At 42.5% G+C, this 18,538-nt stretch overlaps 1 protein-coding gene across 2 annotated transcripts in view; it reads right to left on the bottom strand.

Annotated features, from left to right (window-relative positions):
- The window catches only part of KIAA0319 (KIAA0319 ortholog), a 43,901-nt gene extending 35,996 nt beyond the window's left edge, over positions 1-7,905 (bottom strand). For both annotated transcript variants that reach the window (XM_075826564.1, XM_075826565.1), the window contains exons 1-6: positions 7,744-7,905; positions 4,908-4,936; positions 3,891-4,013; positions 2,069-2,790; positions 1,443-1,629; positions 710-808 (exon numbers count right to left, since the gene is read on the bottom strand). In XM_075826564.1, the coding sequence (XP_075682679.1) occupies positions 710-808; positions 1,443-1,629; positions 2,069-2,790; positions 3,891-3,954 (1,072 nt within the window). In that variant the 5' untranslated portion in view covers positions 3,955-4,013; positions 4,908-4,936; positions 7,744-7,905. The remainder of the gene's footprint in view (positions 1-709; positions 809-1,442; positions 1,630-2,068; positions 2,791-3,890; positions 4,014-4,907; positions 4,937-7,743) is intronic.
- Positions 7,906-18,538: the final 10,633 nt, after the last annotated feature.

Raw genomic sequence — 18,538 nt, 5'->3', positions numbered from 1 at the left:
GCACGGATTTTTGTTGACAGTGCACATAAAAGGGCGTATGATAGTGAAGTTAAAGGCTATGTACACCTTTGAAAAAATATATATATTTTTTTTAAATAAAAATTTGTATCACTGTGTTTGGTGCAACTTTCTAATTACTTTTTATTAATAATAATTTTTACTTTTTGAGATACAGCTGCTTTGTATCCTGTATAGACAGCAGCTGTATCCAGCACTGAAACCTGTATCCATCAGGTCAGCGGCACTGACGGGTTCAGTAAAAGCGGGTCCTGCATGTCTCTAACATGCAGGATGGTGCTGTTACCGATCACATCTAAGTTCATAACCTTGTTACGACTTTTACTGTATCCTGCGTGACCCGCTGACACTGAACCCGTCGGTGCCGCTGACCAGACGGATTCAGGTCTCAGCGCTAGATACTCTGCTCTGTATACAAAATCCACCTATACACATTTTTGTTTTAAAAAAAAAATGTTTTTTCAAAGGTATACATAGCCTTTAATTCATTTCTTCCATACAGTATTCCATACATTATCCTTTTCATTTTTAATAATTCATTTTTGTGCTATAATGATATGATAATAATGATAACATGCAAACTTGTTTTAGGATGTAAAACATATGTACAATATCAGTTCCTTCTCCTACGTCACGCCACACAAAGAAAGTGTAAGTATAATAAATGAGTTGGTGTGTGCGGTTATCCAACCTGCTTGTGCTTCAGGGCTCACAAAGACATTAAGTTGAACTTCATGAGTTGGTAAAGTCACCTCAATGTTGCCTGCAGTTGTCACTGTGAGTTCATTCACTGCAAGAAAAAAGGCACACATTAATAAAATAACAATCTCTTCGACACTATTGTTCAAATGCACACAATTCCAAAACAAGTTAAAAATAAAAAGTATCCTATGCATATGAGTAATTGTATTAAAAATATATATATTACATCTTAATGTGATAGGGCCGTTGACCATGATTTTTTTTTTTTACTTAATCTGATATTTTTGACATGTTTTTAATTGGATCTGTGCCTCTGGCCCAATTACACCAGACAATTATCTGGCAAACTAGCTTTCATATGAACGCTTTTTCCTAATCATTCCCCTGTGTAAACAGGGCAACGATCAGCCGATAAACGGGAAAACATTCGTTCATAGGCTGATCGCGTCTTTTAGGCGGCCATAAAAATGTCCGTTAGTCGGCAGCACATCTCCTTGTAAACAGGGAGATGTGCTGCGGACACGATGCAAATGCATGGGGACGAATGATCGTAGTAACAATAGTTTGTCCCCATACTAAATGATCATTGCTCCGTTTAAAAAGAGCAACGAGTGACGATCGACAATCTGTATTGTCGATCATCACTTGTTTTACAAGTAGTAAATACGGGCGATATCTGTTCTGGTAAAACCACCTTTACTTCACAAACTTCTACTACTTACCTGGATTGTTTGCCACAGCAGTGGACACCATATTATTTATGATGGAGGGGCTGGTTGGTACTGTGCTATTTGTGTGATTCTCCTGAGGCTCTACAACAGACTGAAAAGTTGTGGGTTTTTCGCTTTTCCCAAAAACATCAGATGACAGATGTCTCCCCAAAGTGGAATTAGGCAAAAGAGTTGGAAGCTGCATATATGATAAGAAAAACAACATATGTGAAGACATACACGTGTTTTCATTATAGAACATGCAATACGGTCCCATAAACATAGGACCAAAAAAGGGATTTTGATAAACCTATAAAGCAGGTTTCATCCCGATTCTAATAATGACACATGGACTTCGTCAATTTGAACAGCTGCTACATCCAGTAACTCCGTACATATTTTCCACATATGGGTGTCACCAAGACTACACAGCTTCTTATATCATAAAAATCAGAATGTTGATCTCTTCATTTCCATATGCTAATATTGTAGGTCTTACTTAAAATCAAGCACATTTGTACAAACGTTGGTGTAAATAACATTTGCAATAAGTTGGCTATGCTTATAAAGCTATTAGCACTGGTCGTATTTGTATATCTATTCTGTAAAAGAATGGCATGACTATGAATAAATAATACCTCTTTTCGAAAAGTTTCAGTTGTTTCCACTGGACTTGTTAAAACCATTTCAGCTGTAGTTGAAATTGAATCATCTCTTGATGGTGTCTCAGTGACACGGGTCACATTCTCTCTAGTCAAGGACTCTTCTCGCGGATTTTCTTTTGTATCATCATCATCACGTTTGCCAACTTCTACCGTAGTGGTGTTCTTATTCAGTTCAGGCAAAATCCAACCTATGTAGTCCAAGTCAGGTCTTACTTTGTCCCCTTTCTTAGGATTTAGGTGAAGTAAATCTAATTGGGGACCACTGTAGTCGTCTGTATAGTCGGTCAGATCTTCAAGGCTAGGATTATTAATTAAGGAAGAGAGGTCTTTAAAACTGGTCATATCCTCCTCTGGGTCAACCTGATCTTTCAATGAATAGTCTCGATTGGCTGGAATGTTTTCATAGAGTTCAAATGGAATAAATCTTGGTGAAGGCCTCAGGACAAAAGTTAGGTAAGACTGCATACGGTCTACTTTTTGGGGTTCACAACTCTCTTTGTGTTGACAATTCACAATATAGCATTGTCTACCCAACATCCAGGAGAGGTCACACCCGGAATGGTTACAACAAGCCATAATACAGTCAGACATAGTTCTTGCATTCGGCACCCTCTTTAGGTGTGTCTTTTGTAAATTAGGTGATATAGCTGCATTAGTGACAACGGCACCTTCTCTGCATTGGTCACAAAGATGACCTGGAAATTAGATCAGACAAAAAAACAGTCTTTTATTTGAATACTCCAAAACTATTCTAATCCTTTATTTATTTTTTGAAAATCAAATTTTAATATTATTAAAATAAGTTTTTGTAGGTGAATTTATTTCGATCTTTATTTAAAATGGGTAGACAGCCTTTTTCTATTGATCTCGAGGGGTAGGCATCAATTTTATATACGTTGTATTTAAACGAATTAATTTGTATTACCTAATTACATGAATTACAATATGGAATGTGTACATATGAGACTGTGTGCTTTCTAACAGCAGATCTGCTACCTATATGTAATGATAAAGAGCTATGTCATATCAACTACTGTAGGTGTATCTGTCTGGTATTGCAGTTCAGCCCCATTAATGGGGTATTCCAATCTTATAAAATGATAGCATATCACTTTATGATCGGTGGGGGTCCGACCTCTAGGACCAACACCGATCCGGAGATTAAAGGGGCTGCAGCGCTGCTAGAGAGTTGCTGTTTCTGGAAAAGAAGTAGACCCTCTTCGCAAATCTCATACGACTGCTTTAACGCGTTCATGGCCAAGGATGTATGCAATACATCATGACTTTAAACAATTGCTGCAGTTAGAATATAAGGGCTAAAGTTAAGATTTGAAATGACATCAGGAGCGAAACTCTAGGTGCAGCACTCGGGGAGCAGCACTCTTTTGGAGTTGAGAAGGAGGATGAAAAGTTTTACTTCTTGGTTAAGTGTCTGTGTAGGGGAGGGGGATGAAGCTGCAAGTGACAGCAGGAAGACAGATCACAGCCGGATACTGTCATCTCTGAACTAATTTTTACCTTTTTTTTTCTAAGGATCGATGTTTGGGTCAAACTTTTAGCGCGATCATTAATTTTTATACATTTTTACAAAACGTTACACTTTGATGCAAAATTTACTAAAGGAAGCGTGTTGTGGTTAGACTGACCGTTTGGACTTTTTAGCTCTAGTATCTACAGATGACTTTTTCACATATTGTTTGGTAGTTCAGCTGCAAATAATAATCTTCACAGAGCACTATAGATAAGAGGAAAAATAACTATTAACACATTAATAAGGCCGCGTCAAAAGACTTACCAGCGATTGTGCACAGCCAGATAAAGAGAGTGTAAAAACACAGGATCATAATATTAGGTGTCATTATTGTGTGCTGCGAGTGAACAACTTCTCCTGTGAATTATTCATATTCTGGCTTCATTTCTGGCAGAAAAAAAAGATCAAGAAAAATACATAATTTTCAAATGTTTCGGACACTTCATACATGTAGTATAATATATATATAAATATTAGTATATGTAGTAGGGGAAACTGTACAACCAGGATGAAAAGATCTATTGTATATATTAAGTTCAGAAAACGGAAAAAGTGCACAATGGACATAATGTTTATGTTACAGCTATTTTTTTTAAATGTATGTGTAGTTTTATTTATAAAAAAAAAAAAAAGTTTCCTTTAAAGAATAGGTTCAGTCTCACTGACATGTGTCGCAGGCAATTTTAATTTTTGTCAGCTGCTCCTTAGCGACAGACCGGGTTGACACATCACATGAAAACTACTCTGTGGAACCAGCCTAAAAATCGGCACGAAAATCTGCAATGAAATCCACATTTGTTACAAGCATTTTGATGTTTATTTTGGTGATGAATTTTGCCACAGTTTTCAATCACTGCATTGCAATGAATTAAATCTGTGTGAAAATTGCGGCATTTCCTCGAGAGGGCATGCTGAAAATTTGAATATGCCTAGAATCTGCCACAATGTTTTTACGCTGTGGGTGAATGGGATTTGTTAAAACCGCATTCACTAACATTGTACTGTACTTTATTGCAGAATTTTGGTGCGCATTTCATAGCAAGTACGCAATGTGTGAATCCAATCTCAGAGGATCCTCTGGGGGGCCCAAGCTCTGACAAAACAGGGCCAGTCACTTGCAACTTGGATCTATTTCTTATGAGTTGATTCACAAACAACTTATTTTACCTAACAACATATGTTACAAGGCAAATAAACATTGTATATAGCGGGAGGAGGGGAACACAGAATTATTTCTTCTGATGGGCCCAAGGAACCCCAGTTTGAAGTGGGTTGCCATACCTTATAAAGATGCACGGTTCATTGCATGCCTAGTAAAAGAATAATAATAAGTATAATAGTAGTAATAATAATAATAATAATAATAATATCATTTTATAGCATGCACATAACAATAAAAGAAAGGCAACATAGTAAAAAGGCAATACCTAGTGAAAACTTGAACTGAGGAGGGAAACAAGTTCGGCGGTGCTGGGGCTGAGTATCATATAAAGTGCATTCGATCCATATCACTTTGTATATATCATATTCATTTATGTAATGGAAGTTCAGAAAGTGCCTTCTATCTAATCCATTTCATATCTAATCATGTTCATGATCTTCATTCTTTTTCTTCGTGATCTTCCTCATGTCTAGTTTAACCCCTTCCCGACATCCGCCGCATATATACGGCAGAGGTCGGGGAGTATGGTGCGGGCTACGGGCTGAGCCTTCTCCATAGAAAGAGTGTGTCAGCCGTGTGTAACAGCCGACACTTCAGTGGAACGAGCGGGATCCCAATAGTTTAAAGAGACTCTGTCACCACATTATAAACTGCCCTATCTCCTATATAAGAAGATCGGCGCTGTAATGTAGGTGACAGTAATGCTTTTTATTTTTAAAAAACGATCTATTTTTACAACGTTAGGAGCCATTTTGGTTTATGCTAATGAGCTTTCTTAATGCCCAAGTGGGCGTATTTTTACTTTCGACCAAGTGGGCGTTGTACAGAGGAGTGCATAACGCTGACCAATCGGCATCATGCACTCCTCTCCATTCATTTACACTGCACTAGCGATATAGTTATATCGCTATGTGCAGCCTCATACACAAACCCTAACATTACTACAGTGTCCTGATAATGAATACACATGACCATCCAGCCTGGATGTCATATGTACTCACAATCCTGACACTTCTGACTCTTTTCTGTGAGATTCCAGCAACGGATACGAAATCTCGCGAGATTACGCAGCTAAACGAGATTTGGTTTCACTTGCCGGAATCTTACAAAAGATTCAGAAGTGTCAGGATTCTGAGTACACATGACGTCCAGGCTGGATGGTCATGTGTATTCATTATCAGGACACTGTAGTAATGTTAGGGCTTGTGTATGAGGCTGCACATAGTGATATAACTATATCGCTAGTGCAGTGTAAATGAATGGAGAGGAGTGCATGATGCCAATTGGTCAGCGTCATGCACTCCTCTGTACAACGCCCACTTGGTCGAAAGTAAAAATACGCCCACTTGGGCATTAAGAAAGCTCATTAGCATAAACCAAAATCGCTCCTAACTTTGTGAAAATAGATAGTTTTTTTAAAATAAAAAGCATTACTGTCACCTACATTACAGCGCCGATCTCCTTATATAGGAGACAGGGCACTTATAATGTGGTGACAGAGCCTCTTTAACCTCTTAGATGCGGTTGCTGCATCTAAGCTGTTAGAAACAAAGCGGTGGTCCCCTCTGACGTGCTGTCCCGCAACGTGATCGCGGGGCGCCGATGGTTAGCATGGCAGCCTGGGGGCCTAATGTGGGCCCCCAGGTCTGACATCTTTGTACTATGAAGCCCTACTTGCGGAAGGTCTTCATAGGAGACTGTGAGTATAACAATATATTGCAATACATTAGTATTGCAGTATATAGTGCAAGTGATTCAACGATCGCTGGTTCAAGTCCCCTATGGAGGCTACAAAACCAAAAACGTTAAATGAAGGTTTTTTTATTATATAAAAAAAATATATTAAAAGTTCAAAATCCCCCTTTTACCATTTCCCCCCAGTGTAAAAATAAATAAATAAAAAAAACGTAACATAACTGGTATTGCCGAGTACATAAATGTCCGAACTATCACAATATAACATTTGTTAACCCGTACAGTGAATGCTGTAAAAAACAAGTAAAATCGCCTAAATCGCTGTTTTTTTGTCACTTTATCTCTCACAAAATGGAATAAAAAGCGATCAAAAACTCTTATGTATCCTAAAATGGTACCAATAGAAAACTACAGCTCGCCCTGAAAAAAAATAAGCCCTCATAGCGCTCAATCGACTGAAAAAAAGTTATGACTCTCAGAATACGGCAACAAAACACACATTTTATTTTTAACAATCAGCTTTTTCCTTGTAAACGTAAAAACTATATAAATGTGGTATCGCCGTAATCGTATTGATCCGCAGAATAAAGCTAACATGCTGTTTTTACTGCATGGTCAACACCGTAAAAACTAAAACCCCCCCCCAAAAATGGAGGAATCACTGTTTTTTTTCCACTCCACAAATAATTTTTTGTTATGGCTTTTGGATGGTGGGGAGGCAAAAACGAAAGTGAACATGGCTGTGGTGGAAAGGGGTTAATGCTCTTGTAAATGACAAATACATTTGAATCCTTTTTCCCACTTTTATGGGTTCCCTTGATACCTTAAAATATTGTCTGACTCGAAAAGAATAATAACATAAGGTATACAGCCAATGTCATCAATCAGAAACCAATGTCATTTTATTATTACATCATTTATCTGAGAACTCCGGTTACGTACACATCAGTTTAAAATGGAACATAGGATGTTCTACTTTAACAGAATGACACGACTATTTGTGGCGGAGCGGTACGGCGTCGTTACAGCTGACGATATGGGATACAACTGACGGTCAAGAGCCATGTACTATTATACAAGCATCACTGCTGGTGCAATGTGTTGCAATGGTTTTCTGAGGTAAACCAGCTCCCATGTGGTAGATGATAATGCATACAGCGTGAGCTTGCAGTTTCTGGCCCTTAGCTGAGAGACTGAGGGCAGGCACTGGTTTATGACTAGCCATTTCCAGCACAAGATGCACAGTCCTTTGTTTCTTACCTGGAGCGCTGACAATGGGGATAAGACGCTGACTGATGCTCAGGATTCAGGCTGTTGCTTGTCAGAGGCTGAGCTGTGTATCTTGTGTTGCCTGTGATGTCTTCCTCTATCTCTCTTCTCCTTCACAGATGGGCTGGAGGTAAGGGGAGTGGTGGAGGGGATGTTGCTGCAGGGGGTGGAGGTGGGGCTGGTACAGGCAACGCTCTGTGGAGGAGACGAGGAGAGCTCTGATGCTTGTGTGGGTGAAATGGTCGTAAAGAAGAGGAATGGATGAATTTAACAATCACTATAGTCGTTAGTATACATATGTAATACGTCCCAACTGCAGAAAATTCCAGAAATCAATGTCTATTTAAACCCGCCATATTTAACGGCTATCTAATGTGTATGGAGGGCTGCCCCTGTTCATCTGCTTTTCATTGGCAACTACTGTAGATTGCCCATGTTAGATTTTTACCACCGATATTGTTACCCCTTGCAGTGCCAGAAATGTTGTCCAGCCTCTCGCCCTCCATAGGCAGTTTGTATTATAAATTATCCATATACATCTTTCATGTGACCAAAAGTATGTGGACACCCCTGTTAATTCCGGAGTTCTGGTGTTTCAACTACACCCATTGCAAACAGACGCATAAAATCAAGCACACACCCATACAATAGGCGGAGAGAAAAGGCAGTTTTTACACATGACGCACTTCAGCACTTGGTGGCCACACTTTGTGGCTGAGCTCATTACACCATGCAAGCTCACAGTGCGGGGTCACCAAGTGCTGCATCATCCGCCACAGCGTTCCAAACTGCCTCTGGAAGTGACATCAGCACAAGAACTGTGTGTCAAGATCTTCATGAAATGAGTTTCCCTGATCGAGCATCTACACACAAACATAAGATTACCATGTCCAATGCCAAGCAACAGCTGGAGGAGTGTAAAGCACGCCGCAATGGACTCTGTAGTAGTGGAACTGTGTTCTCTAGAGTGATGAATCACATTTCACAATCTAGGTTTGGCGAATGCCAGGAGTATGATATCTACCGGAATAAAGAGTGCCTTCTGTAAAATTTGGTGGAGGAGGGATAATGGTCTGGGACTGTTTTTCAGGATTTAGGTTAAGCCCCTTATTCCCCGTAAAGAGCAATGTTAACGCTACAGCATACAAAAACATTTTAGACAGTTTGGGGAAGGCCCTTTTCTGTTCCAGTATGATTGTGTCCCTGTGCATAAAGCAAGGTCTATATAGACATTGTACGAGGAATTTGGTGTGGAGGTACTCGAGTGGCTGCACAGAGCCCTGACCTCAATCCAAATGAACACCTTTGGGTGAATTGGAACGCTGATTGCGACCCAGACCTTCTTGTCTAACATCAGTGTCTGACCTCACACATACTCTTGTGCCTGAATAAGCACAAATTCCCACAGAAATCTGGTGGAAAGCCTTCCCAAAAGAGTGGAAGCTGTTACAGTACCAAAAGAGAGTCTAACTCTATATTAACTCCCATGGCTGTGAAATGGGATGTCCGACAAGCTCATATAGGTATGATGGTGAGGGGCCCACATACTTTTGGCCATATAGTGTACTGATAGAATAGTTTTTATGCATAACAGCCTAACCAAAAAAGTGTAAGTGATACCCATAGCAACACATTACTTTTGGCAAGTATGAAAGAGCCACAGACCAAGTGTTACATAGTTAAACTAGAAACACAAGGCTTCTGATCAGTGATATAAAGCACACGTCTTTACGAAACAAAGTATGCACACTAAACATGTTAAAATTTCAATAACAGGTGCCATTGATATCACCCATGTATATGGAAAGTATAATAGCAACTGTATCCCTGTTTTATAGCCTATATAAATATGGCAATCCGTAAGCTGAAGCCACACAGAAATGCTTTCATACATTACCATGGCAGTGTAGGCTGGAACAAAAGACTTTGGTCCAAGTTCCACTCTTTGCACTAAAAAAATAATGTAACCCCACTCAGGACCTTTTTTTAATTTTCTTTATAAAAATAATTTTTATTTTAGAATTCTGAGGGTAAATTGGATGAAAATAGTAAAAGTGGCAATTCAGGCTCATACAGAACCAATGAGTACATTTGAGACTTGCTCTAAAAGGAACTTAAACCTGATATTTAATTGCAAATATACAAGCAGGATTAGGCCTCATGCACACGACAAAGACATGCACACCAATCCTGTCTGGCAGTTTATGCGATTCCCTATTACAAAACCCTAGCCACTCCGACAGTATGTCTCATTATACATGGAGGTACAGTATGAGCCCATCCATCATGTGGTCAAGTACATGAGGCCTTGTCACAATTTTATTGGGGAAACTAAAACTGATCTACTGATATGCCATAAACACATATGAAGCCACGTTATCCTATATCACCATCTCCAGGTGTATGTGGACCTTCTTTTTACCTCAACCTCGGCCAAAGACACTATCATTCAGGGAATCGAGGGTGGTCAAAGATCACTGTGATCTAGTCATGTGTATCTCTGACATATCGGAAGACCCTTTTGACTGGATTTCCCATTTATGTGTCCTTTCCTTGTGGATTAGTAAAGACCTAAATCACGAGCAATGGTTAAAGACAAAACATTTAGGGGGCGTGGCCTAGCGGTGAATGTGAGCGGACGTGAGTGACCTGAGCTCCTGCTGTGCCCATCTTAAAATCCCTATTTGTACCGCTGAATCCGGGGAAAACTTTCTCCCCTGTGCCTTACCTCGATCTGGAGGCGGTTGTGCTGGAGTGCCCTTCCACGATGACCTGCTCAAAGAAGCAGAAATCGCCACCGCCCTGTCCTGCTCCCAAGATGGCGCCGGTGAGAAGGACGGCCGGACTAGAGGCCTCAGACAGGATGCAGCAGACAAGCTGGAGCTGTTCGCCCGCACGCCGAGAGCAGGGGGCGCGGCTGCACTGGAGGCTCCTCGTATGGATCCAGGTATTCTCCTTTGGCAGTAGACACGAGGAGTGAGGATGAGGAGGAGGAGGAGGAGGTGAGCGGGGCCACGCGGGTACAGCCAGGTACTGGAGGGAAGACTGGAGCCAGGATGGGGGAACCCTCCTTACAGGACATTTTTTCTGCAGTAAAGCAGAACTCCATGGTCCTGACTACGTTAACATGTCAGATGGGAGGCTTGAAAGAGGACATTTTGTTGCTGAGAAATGATCTGCAAAAAGTAGCGGAACGCACCACTGCTATGGAGGGGAGAGTGGCAGATATGGAGGATGCTATTACACGGCTGGATGTACAAGCACATTCTCAGGCTGTGGCTGCATTACAAGCAAAGAAAGATGATATGGAGAATCGGCTGCGACGTAACACTGTTCGCCTCGTGGGGGTACCGGAAAGAGTGGAGGGCACAAATCCGGATGATTTCTTAGAAAAGTTGCTGATTGACACATTTGGCAGAGAGGAACTGACTCCTCTGTTTGCAGTGGAGAGAGCACACAGGGTACCGACCAGACCCGGTCCTCCGGGGAGACCGCCGAGACACGTTCTCATAAAGATCCTACACTACAAGGATAGAGACAAGATTCTGAGGAAAGCAAGAGAACATCAAGATATCTCTTTCAATGGGGTGAGAGTATCCTTCTTCCCTGATTTTTCGATGGAAGTGCAACGGAAAAGATCGCAATTTATGGATGTAAAGAGACGCCTTAGGACGTTGCAAGTTCAAAGATTGGCCATGAAAGCCAATTGAGATCTGAAGATGCGGAGAGACGGCGCTGATCCTGGAGTGGAAGGTCTTGGACGATGAGGCCGGCGATACAGGACTGTGGCAGGTGCCGTAGACTATTGCAAGAACTGGCACTGATGGCCAATTTCTGTTTATGTTTTCTTAGTGGGCTTCCTAGACGCCTCTGAAGGCATTCCTGAAGTGAACTCCGAGAACTGGGGGAGAGGGGTCTTTTGGACATCAGGGGTTTATAATATGTTGAAGGGATGGCTGATTATTCGCACAGGGCAGTGGGAGTAATGGTCAGATGAGTATGGCAAGTTATATACTCGGTATGTTATCACTGAATATGCAAGATGCGGGGTAAGAAGTATTTGTTTATGTTGAGGGTTGATGGGATCACTTAATTGTCTGTCCTGGAATGTTCGGGGCCTGCGTGAATCCAGGAAGCGTCATGCGGTTTTTGAATTTCTAAAGCAACAGGAGGCACGGGTGATTGGATTACAGGGATTACAGGAGACACATATGACTAGAGACTCAGTGTCCTTGATACATAGGGCCTGGATAGGACATAGCTATCACACCACTTATTCCAGGGGGGTGAGTCTTCTCATACATAGGGTGGTACCATTTATTTGTCACTCTTCCTTCCTGGATGAGGAGGGGCGGTATGTAGGGCTACATTGCTCTCTCTATCATTGGGAATGTGTGTTGGTAGTGCTGTATGTTCCTCCTCCCTTTTCCAGTGGGTGTATTAGAAAAGTTGTGGAAGAACTGTCTAGATTCCCGGAGGTGCCATTACTTTTGATGGGGGATTTTAACGCTGTGGTGAATACTGGTATGGATAAATTTGGTACTGCGGGGGGAGGGATAACAGCATTTGGCCGACTTTTTACTGAGATGGGTTGGCGGGATATATGGAGAGATAAACATCCAGGACTGTACCAGTACTCATCTGCTTCCTCAAGGTATCAGTCTCTCTCCAGGATAGACTTGGTACTGTGCTCGCCTACAGCGGTACACTTTATTGCCCAGATAGAGTACTTACAAAGAGCTTTATCGGACCATTCTCCTATGTTACTAAAGGTGGAGACGGAGGGGAGGACAGGGCGGGGTCAGGGGTGCTGGAAGTTCAATGCATTTTGGCTGAAGTTGATAGATAATAAACAGATTCTAAGGCTAATAAAGGAATACTTTCAGTTCAATTCCAGTACAGTAACACAGGATATACTGTGGGACGCAATGAAGGCATGGTTGAGAGGGGTGTTCATCCAACACATTACTGCAGTAAAAACCAGGTCTAGACAATTGGGGGAAACATTATTGGAAAGGGTGGCGGAGACAGAACGGTTACATATCGCTGATAATAAGCCGGATACTTTGAGGAATTGTGTGGAGGCACAGAGGTTGTTAAAACAGCACCAGTTGGAGAGGGCAGATAACAAGAGGATGTTTCTGAAACGCCATTATTATGAAGAAGGGGAAACAACAAAATGGTTGTTAGCCAAAATGGCACAGGCCCAGAGGGAGAATAATTATATACATACCATAAGGGGGGAGGGGGGAAGGCCAGAGACTGATACAGGAAGGATATTACAAGTATTTCAGATGTTTTACTCGGATTTATATGCCTCTAGAGCAGAGCACACGCCTCAACAGTTGGAGTATCTAGGGGAGGTTTGTCTTCCCAGATTGGGAGGGGAGGAGAGAACGAAATTGGAGGAGCCTATTTCTCTGGAGGAACTCCAGGCAGCCATAGGGATACTAGCAAGCGAAAAGGCTCCAGCGCCAGATGGTCTTCCGGTAGAGGTTTTTAAGGAATATGGGGAGGAGCTAACACCTCAGTTACTAGCTACTCTTCTGGAAAGTTTCGATAGGGGACGGCTCTCGGATTCAATGTATGAAGCTACCATAGTTAAAATTAGGACGAAGGTTTTGGCAATTAGGCTTTCCAGAGTAGTGGCTGGGGTGGTGCATGGAGACCAGGCCGGCTTTATGCCGTCTAAGTCAACGGCAGTAAACCTGAGACGGTTGTTCTTGAATTTACAGGTGCTTCCGGATAATCCTATGGGAAGAGCCATTCTTTCATTAGATGCTGCTAAAGCGTTCGATTGCATGGCGTGAGGATATTTATGGTCAGTCCTGGATAAAATGGGGTTCGGTTCTAACTTTATAAAATGGATAAAGCGGTTATATGTGGCCCCAACTGCAAGGATAAAGGTGAATGGTGCGTTATCTGATCGGTTTGTGCTGGCTAGGGGAACACGCCAGGGCTGTCCCTTGTCACCGTTATTTGCTCTAGCAGTGGAACCATTGGCATGTGCGGTCCGCCAACATGAAGATATTCAGGGGTTGAGATATGGGGGGGGGGGGGGGTGGAGGAGCGAACTGCATTATATGCGGATGATATGCTGTTGTTCATGGCAGATACCGAGCACACCCTGCCGTTAGTTATGGCCCTGATTAAACGCTTTGGGAACTACTCTGGATTACTAATAAATTGGTCGAGATCTGCTCTTATGTTCATGGATCCGGGGGTTATCAAGACTGGGGATGGGGAAGTTGCGATACCGGTTGTCACGGAGTTTAAATATCTAGGGGTTCGGGTGACGGCGAGAGTGACAGATTATATGTCCCTTAATGTTGTGCCAATGTTGGGGGGCGTGGCTAGCGGGCAAGATGGCCGGACGCATTTGAGCTGCTCTCCAGGGGACCGCTGCACATCCTCTTAAAATCCTGAGCTGACGGCATGTTCTGGTGATCGGAAGAGACCAGAGCCAGACCACTATACCCCTGACTACTCCCGGACCAACTCCGCAACTTCTACCTCCTCCGAGTGCCGAGTAAGCACCAAGTGCAGGGCGGGCCGCGTGTGACTGCGGCCTAGCTGGCTTCCCTGACCGCCGACCGCAGTGAGACACTCCTGCAGCACGCACCGCACGTTCTACAAGTATACACCGGTGGTCGCCCGGAGCAGTACCTGGGAGGACACTGTTGTTGCCACAGGTACGACATATTAACCCTCTGGGGTATTACTTTGGATCTCAGCCACGTAACAGTGCACAGCACAGCCAGGTCTTTCTGAGTGGGACACAGAGTGATAAGAGAAACGCCCAAACTCCTGCATAACACTGTGGCTTGACCCAGCACTTACCCTCCTTAATCACATACGTCTAGCAGTATTCATCAGTGCTGCTATAGGGCAGAGGACACCAAGACACCCAGACATCCCGCCATTACTTTCGGGACCATCCTCTATTACCAGGGGCAACCACCCTCAGTTGAACGCTTCCCATACAATCAGAAGCTTCATCGCTTACTCTGATATGTTGGAGAGCGCCTTGATACTTCACATAACAGCCATGCATAGATCTAAACTTCAGCCCACTATGGATAGGCTGAAAGAATATGCTCATACAGACAACGACGACACTGTTTCCACTCCACGCGCCACGCGTTCCACACAGGGCAAGTCACGAGACGGGGACTCCCAAAGAGATACCACTGAACCTGAGATGGATCCTGAACCTACCTTACGCCAAGTATCTGATCATCTGCTGGCGGCCATAAATACCTGTAAAACCTCATTAACAGGTAAAATTGAGGAAATAAAGATAGACGTCACCCTATTACGTCAAGACATGCAAAACCTGCGGGGGCGCATTGGAGAGATTGAAGACAGAGTCTCCTGGACAGAAGATAAACTCCGTCCATTGCTATCCACACTCTCCTCCACATCTCGCAAGCTGGAAGCTAATCACTCTAAAATGGACGATCTGGAAAATAGAATGAGACGTAATAATCTACGCATCATTGGTCTCCCTGAAAAAACCGAAGGACAGGCTCCTGAAACCTTTGCTGAAACGTGGCTGAAAACTATGTTGGGAGACACCTCCTTCTCGTCATGCTTTATCGTGGAAAGAGCACACAGAGTTCCAGCTAAACCTCCTCCTCCAGGCGCAAGTCCTCGACCATTTTTGGCTAGATTGCTGAATTATAGGGACCGAGATACGGTTCTCCGACTGGCTCGCCTGAAGGAACCGCTAAAACACAACAACTCCATCGTTTCCATATTTCCTGATTTTTCGGCTGAGCTACAGAAACAGCGGGCCACCTTTATCGACGTAAAGAAGAAATTTCGAGACCGTGGCATTCCATACTCGATGTCCTATCCAGCTCGCCTCCGAATTGTGGCAAATAGGAAAGTGATCTTTCTGTATACTCCGGGAGAAGCGACTGAATGGCTCCAGATGCATCCACCTCAACCTTGATTTGGACGCTGGGTGATGTACTACGTATATGAGGGTATTGTGGGGATGTATTTCTAGTTATCCGTTCTGTATTGGTTCCTCTTTTATGTTGAGGGAGAGTGAATATATGAAAAATGCATCCACATAGATAGATGGGAGTTACCGAATTTCACACTAATGTGACGTATTCTTGCCTTTCTATAACACCTGTATCCTACTGGCTATATAGCAAGTGAGTTGGTATTCAACACCTTGATATTAAGGTCCTTGGTCGCTCTCACCGAACATGCTTTGTCACATGTCTGACAAATTGTGGTCAGGCATTCCCCATTTATTTCAAATTCAACCCTAATGATACATCCCCATAGGGTCATTTTGTTTTTGTTCTTCAGTGATACCCTGATCTGGTATTATGTTCTAATGTTAATAGCCTATGTCGCAAGTTCATTCAACAACTTTAGTGATCAGTTCTCTACCTACTATATATGCGCTTACTGTTTTTATAGCTTATTATGGCTCAAACTTTAAAATGTGTATCATGGAATGTGCGTGGTTTGGGTACCCCCCATAAGCGTGCATCTGTATTCTCTCATCTGAAACGCTCCAATCCCCACGTCATTGGTCTACAGGAGACCCACCTCACCCCTGACAAATCAGAGTATCTAAAAAAACATGGATTCAGTGGTCCTGCCACTCATACCATACATCTTACTCCAGAGGAGTATCTCTCCTTATTCATAGATCATTACGGGACCACTATTATTCAACTTATTTATTAATGATATAGAGGATGGGATTAATAGCACTATTTCTATTTTTGCAGATGACACCAAGCTATGTAATATAGTTCAGACTATGGAAGATGTTCATGAATTACAGGCAGATTTAAACAAACTAAGTGTTTGGGCGTCCACTTGGCAGATGAAGTTTAATGTAGATAAATGTAAAGTTATGCATCTGGGTACCAACAACCTGCATGCATCATATGTCCTAGGGGGAGCTACACTGGCGGATTCACTTGTTGAGAAGGATCTGGGTGTTCTTGTAAATCATAAACTCAATAACAGCATGCAGTGTCAATCAGCTGCTTCAAAGGCCAGCAAGATATTGTCGTGTATTAAAAGAGGCATGGACTCACGGGACAGAGATGTAATATTGCCACTTTACAAAGCATTAGTGAGGCCCCATCTAGAATATGCAGTTCAGTTCTGGGCTCCAGTTCATAGAAAGGATGCCCTGGAGTTGGAAAAAATACAAAGAAGAGCAACGAAGCTAATAAGGGGCATGGAGAATTTAAGTTATGAGAAAAGATTGAAAGAATTAAACCTATTTAGCCTTGAAAAAAGACGACTAAGGGGGGACATGATTAACTTATATAAATATATTAATGGCACATACAAAAAATATGGTGATATCCTGTTCCTTGTAAAACCCCCTCAAAAAACAAGGGGGCACTCCCTCCGTCTGGAGAAAAAAAGGTTCAAGCTGCAGAGGCGACAAGGCTTCTTTACAGTAAGAACGGTGAATTTATGGAATAGCCTACCGCAGGAGCTGGTCACAGCAGGGACAGTAGATGGCTTTAAAAAAGGGTTAGATAATTTCCTAGAACAAAAAAATATTAGCTCCTATGTGTAGAAATTTTTCCTTCCCTTTTCCCTTCCCTTGGTTGGACTTGATGGACATGTGTCTTTTTTCAGCCGTACTAACTATGTAACTATATGTAACCCCATTCAATCCCGTAGAGACCCAGAGGGACGATTTGTCTTTGTATATGCGGAAATAGATACTAGACCCTATGTACTTATCTGTCTTTATAACCCTCCGCAGGCTAATCTATATGTGATCCAGGCAGCTATTACCTTTGCACATCAATTCCCGACCTCCTTTATAGTGTGTATGGGTGATTTCAATCAGGTTATGCACCCCTCTCTAGATCGCTTTGGGACCTCCACATCCCCGCCCACTTTTGCTCCTACTCCTTTATGTCGACTGATGGATAGTGTGGGATGGATAGACCTTTGGAGAACTCACCACCAGGATGAGGTTGAATACACCTGTCACTCGACAGGACGGCACACACTGTCTAGGATAGATTACTGTTTTGGATCCCCGAATGTCTCTATTTACGTCTCTCAGATTACACATGACCTTAGAGGTATATCTGATCATAGCCCAATATTGCTTCAATTGACGTTTCCTGGCAGGGGTTTGTTGACCAACTGGAAATTTCATCCCTTTTGGCTGAAATTAATTGGTTCGTCTGATCGTATACCGGATCAGATTGATCAGTTTTTACAAATTAATGACTCGTTAATATCACACACCTTACGCTGGGACTCGTTCAAGGCATACCTCAGGGGTTGTTTGAGGTCATCTGTGTCATATGTTAAGAAAACTTCGGCACGGGTGGAGAGGGAGTTGGAGGAACAGGTCTCAGCAGCAGAGGCACAATATGTCACAGACCCCACTGACATCCACAGAACGGCCTGGCTAAGCCTGACTCAATTATACAAAAGGCAACTTCATTTCAAGTCTAAACGCAAATTATTTTTTACCAGACAATATTATTTCGAAATGGGGAACCAATCTAGTCAATTACTGGCCCATCTTATAAAACGAGCTAATGGTACTAGCTCGGTGTTGGGAATTCGAGATTCTGATGGATCAGTCATTACAGAAGCCAGACATATTACATCTCGATTTAGGGAATATTATACTGAGTTATACAGTTCCTCCACTTCTCACTCTATGACTGATAATTTAGAATATTTAAGTGATCTCACATTCCCCACTCTATCATCTGAACAACAGTCTATGTTAGATGCCCCCTTTACACTAGAGGAAATGCAA

The sequence above is a fragment of the Rhinoderma darwinii genome, chromosome 5 (genome assembly GCF_050947455.1).
Source record: "Rhinoderma darwinii isolate aRhiDar2 chromosome 5, aRhiDar2.hap1, whole genome shotgun sequence".
Lineage (NCBI taxonomy): Eukaryota > Metazoa > Chordata > Amphibia > Anura > Rhinodermatidae > Rhinoderma > Rhinoderma darwinii.
The sequence above is the reverse complement of the archived record's forward strand: the minus strand, read 5'-3'. Positions and strand labels throughout refer to the sequence as shown.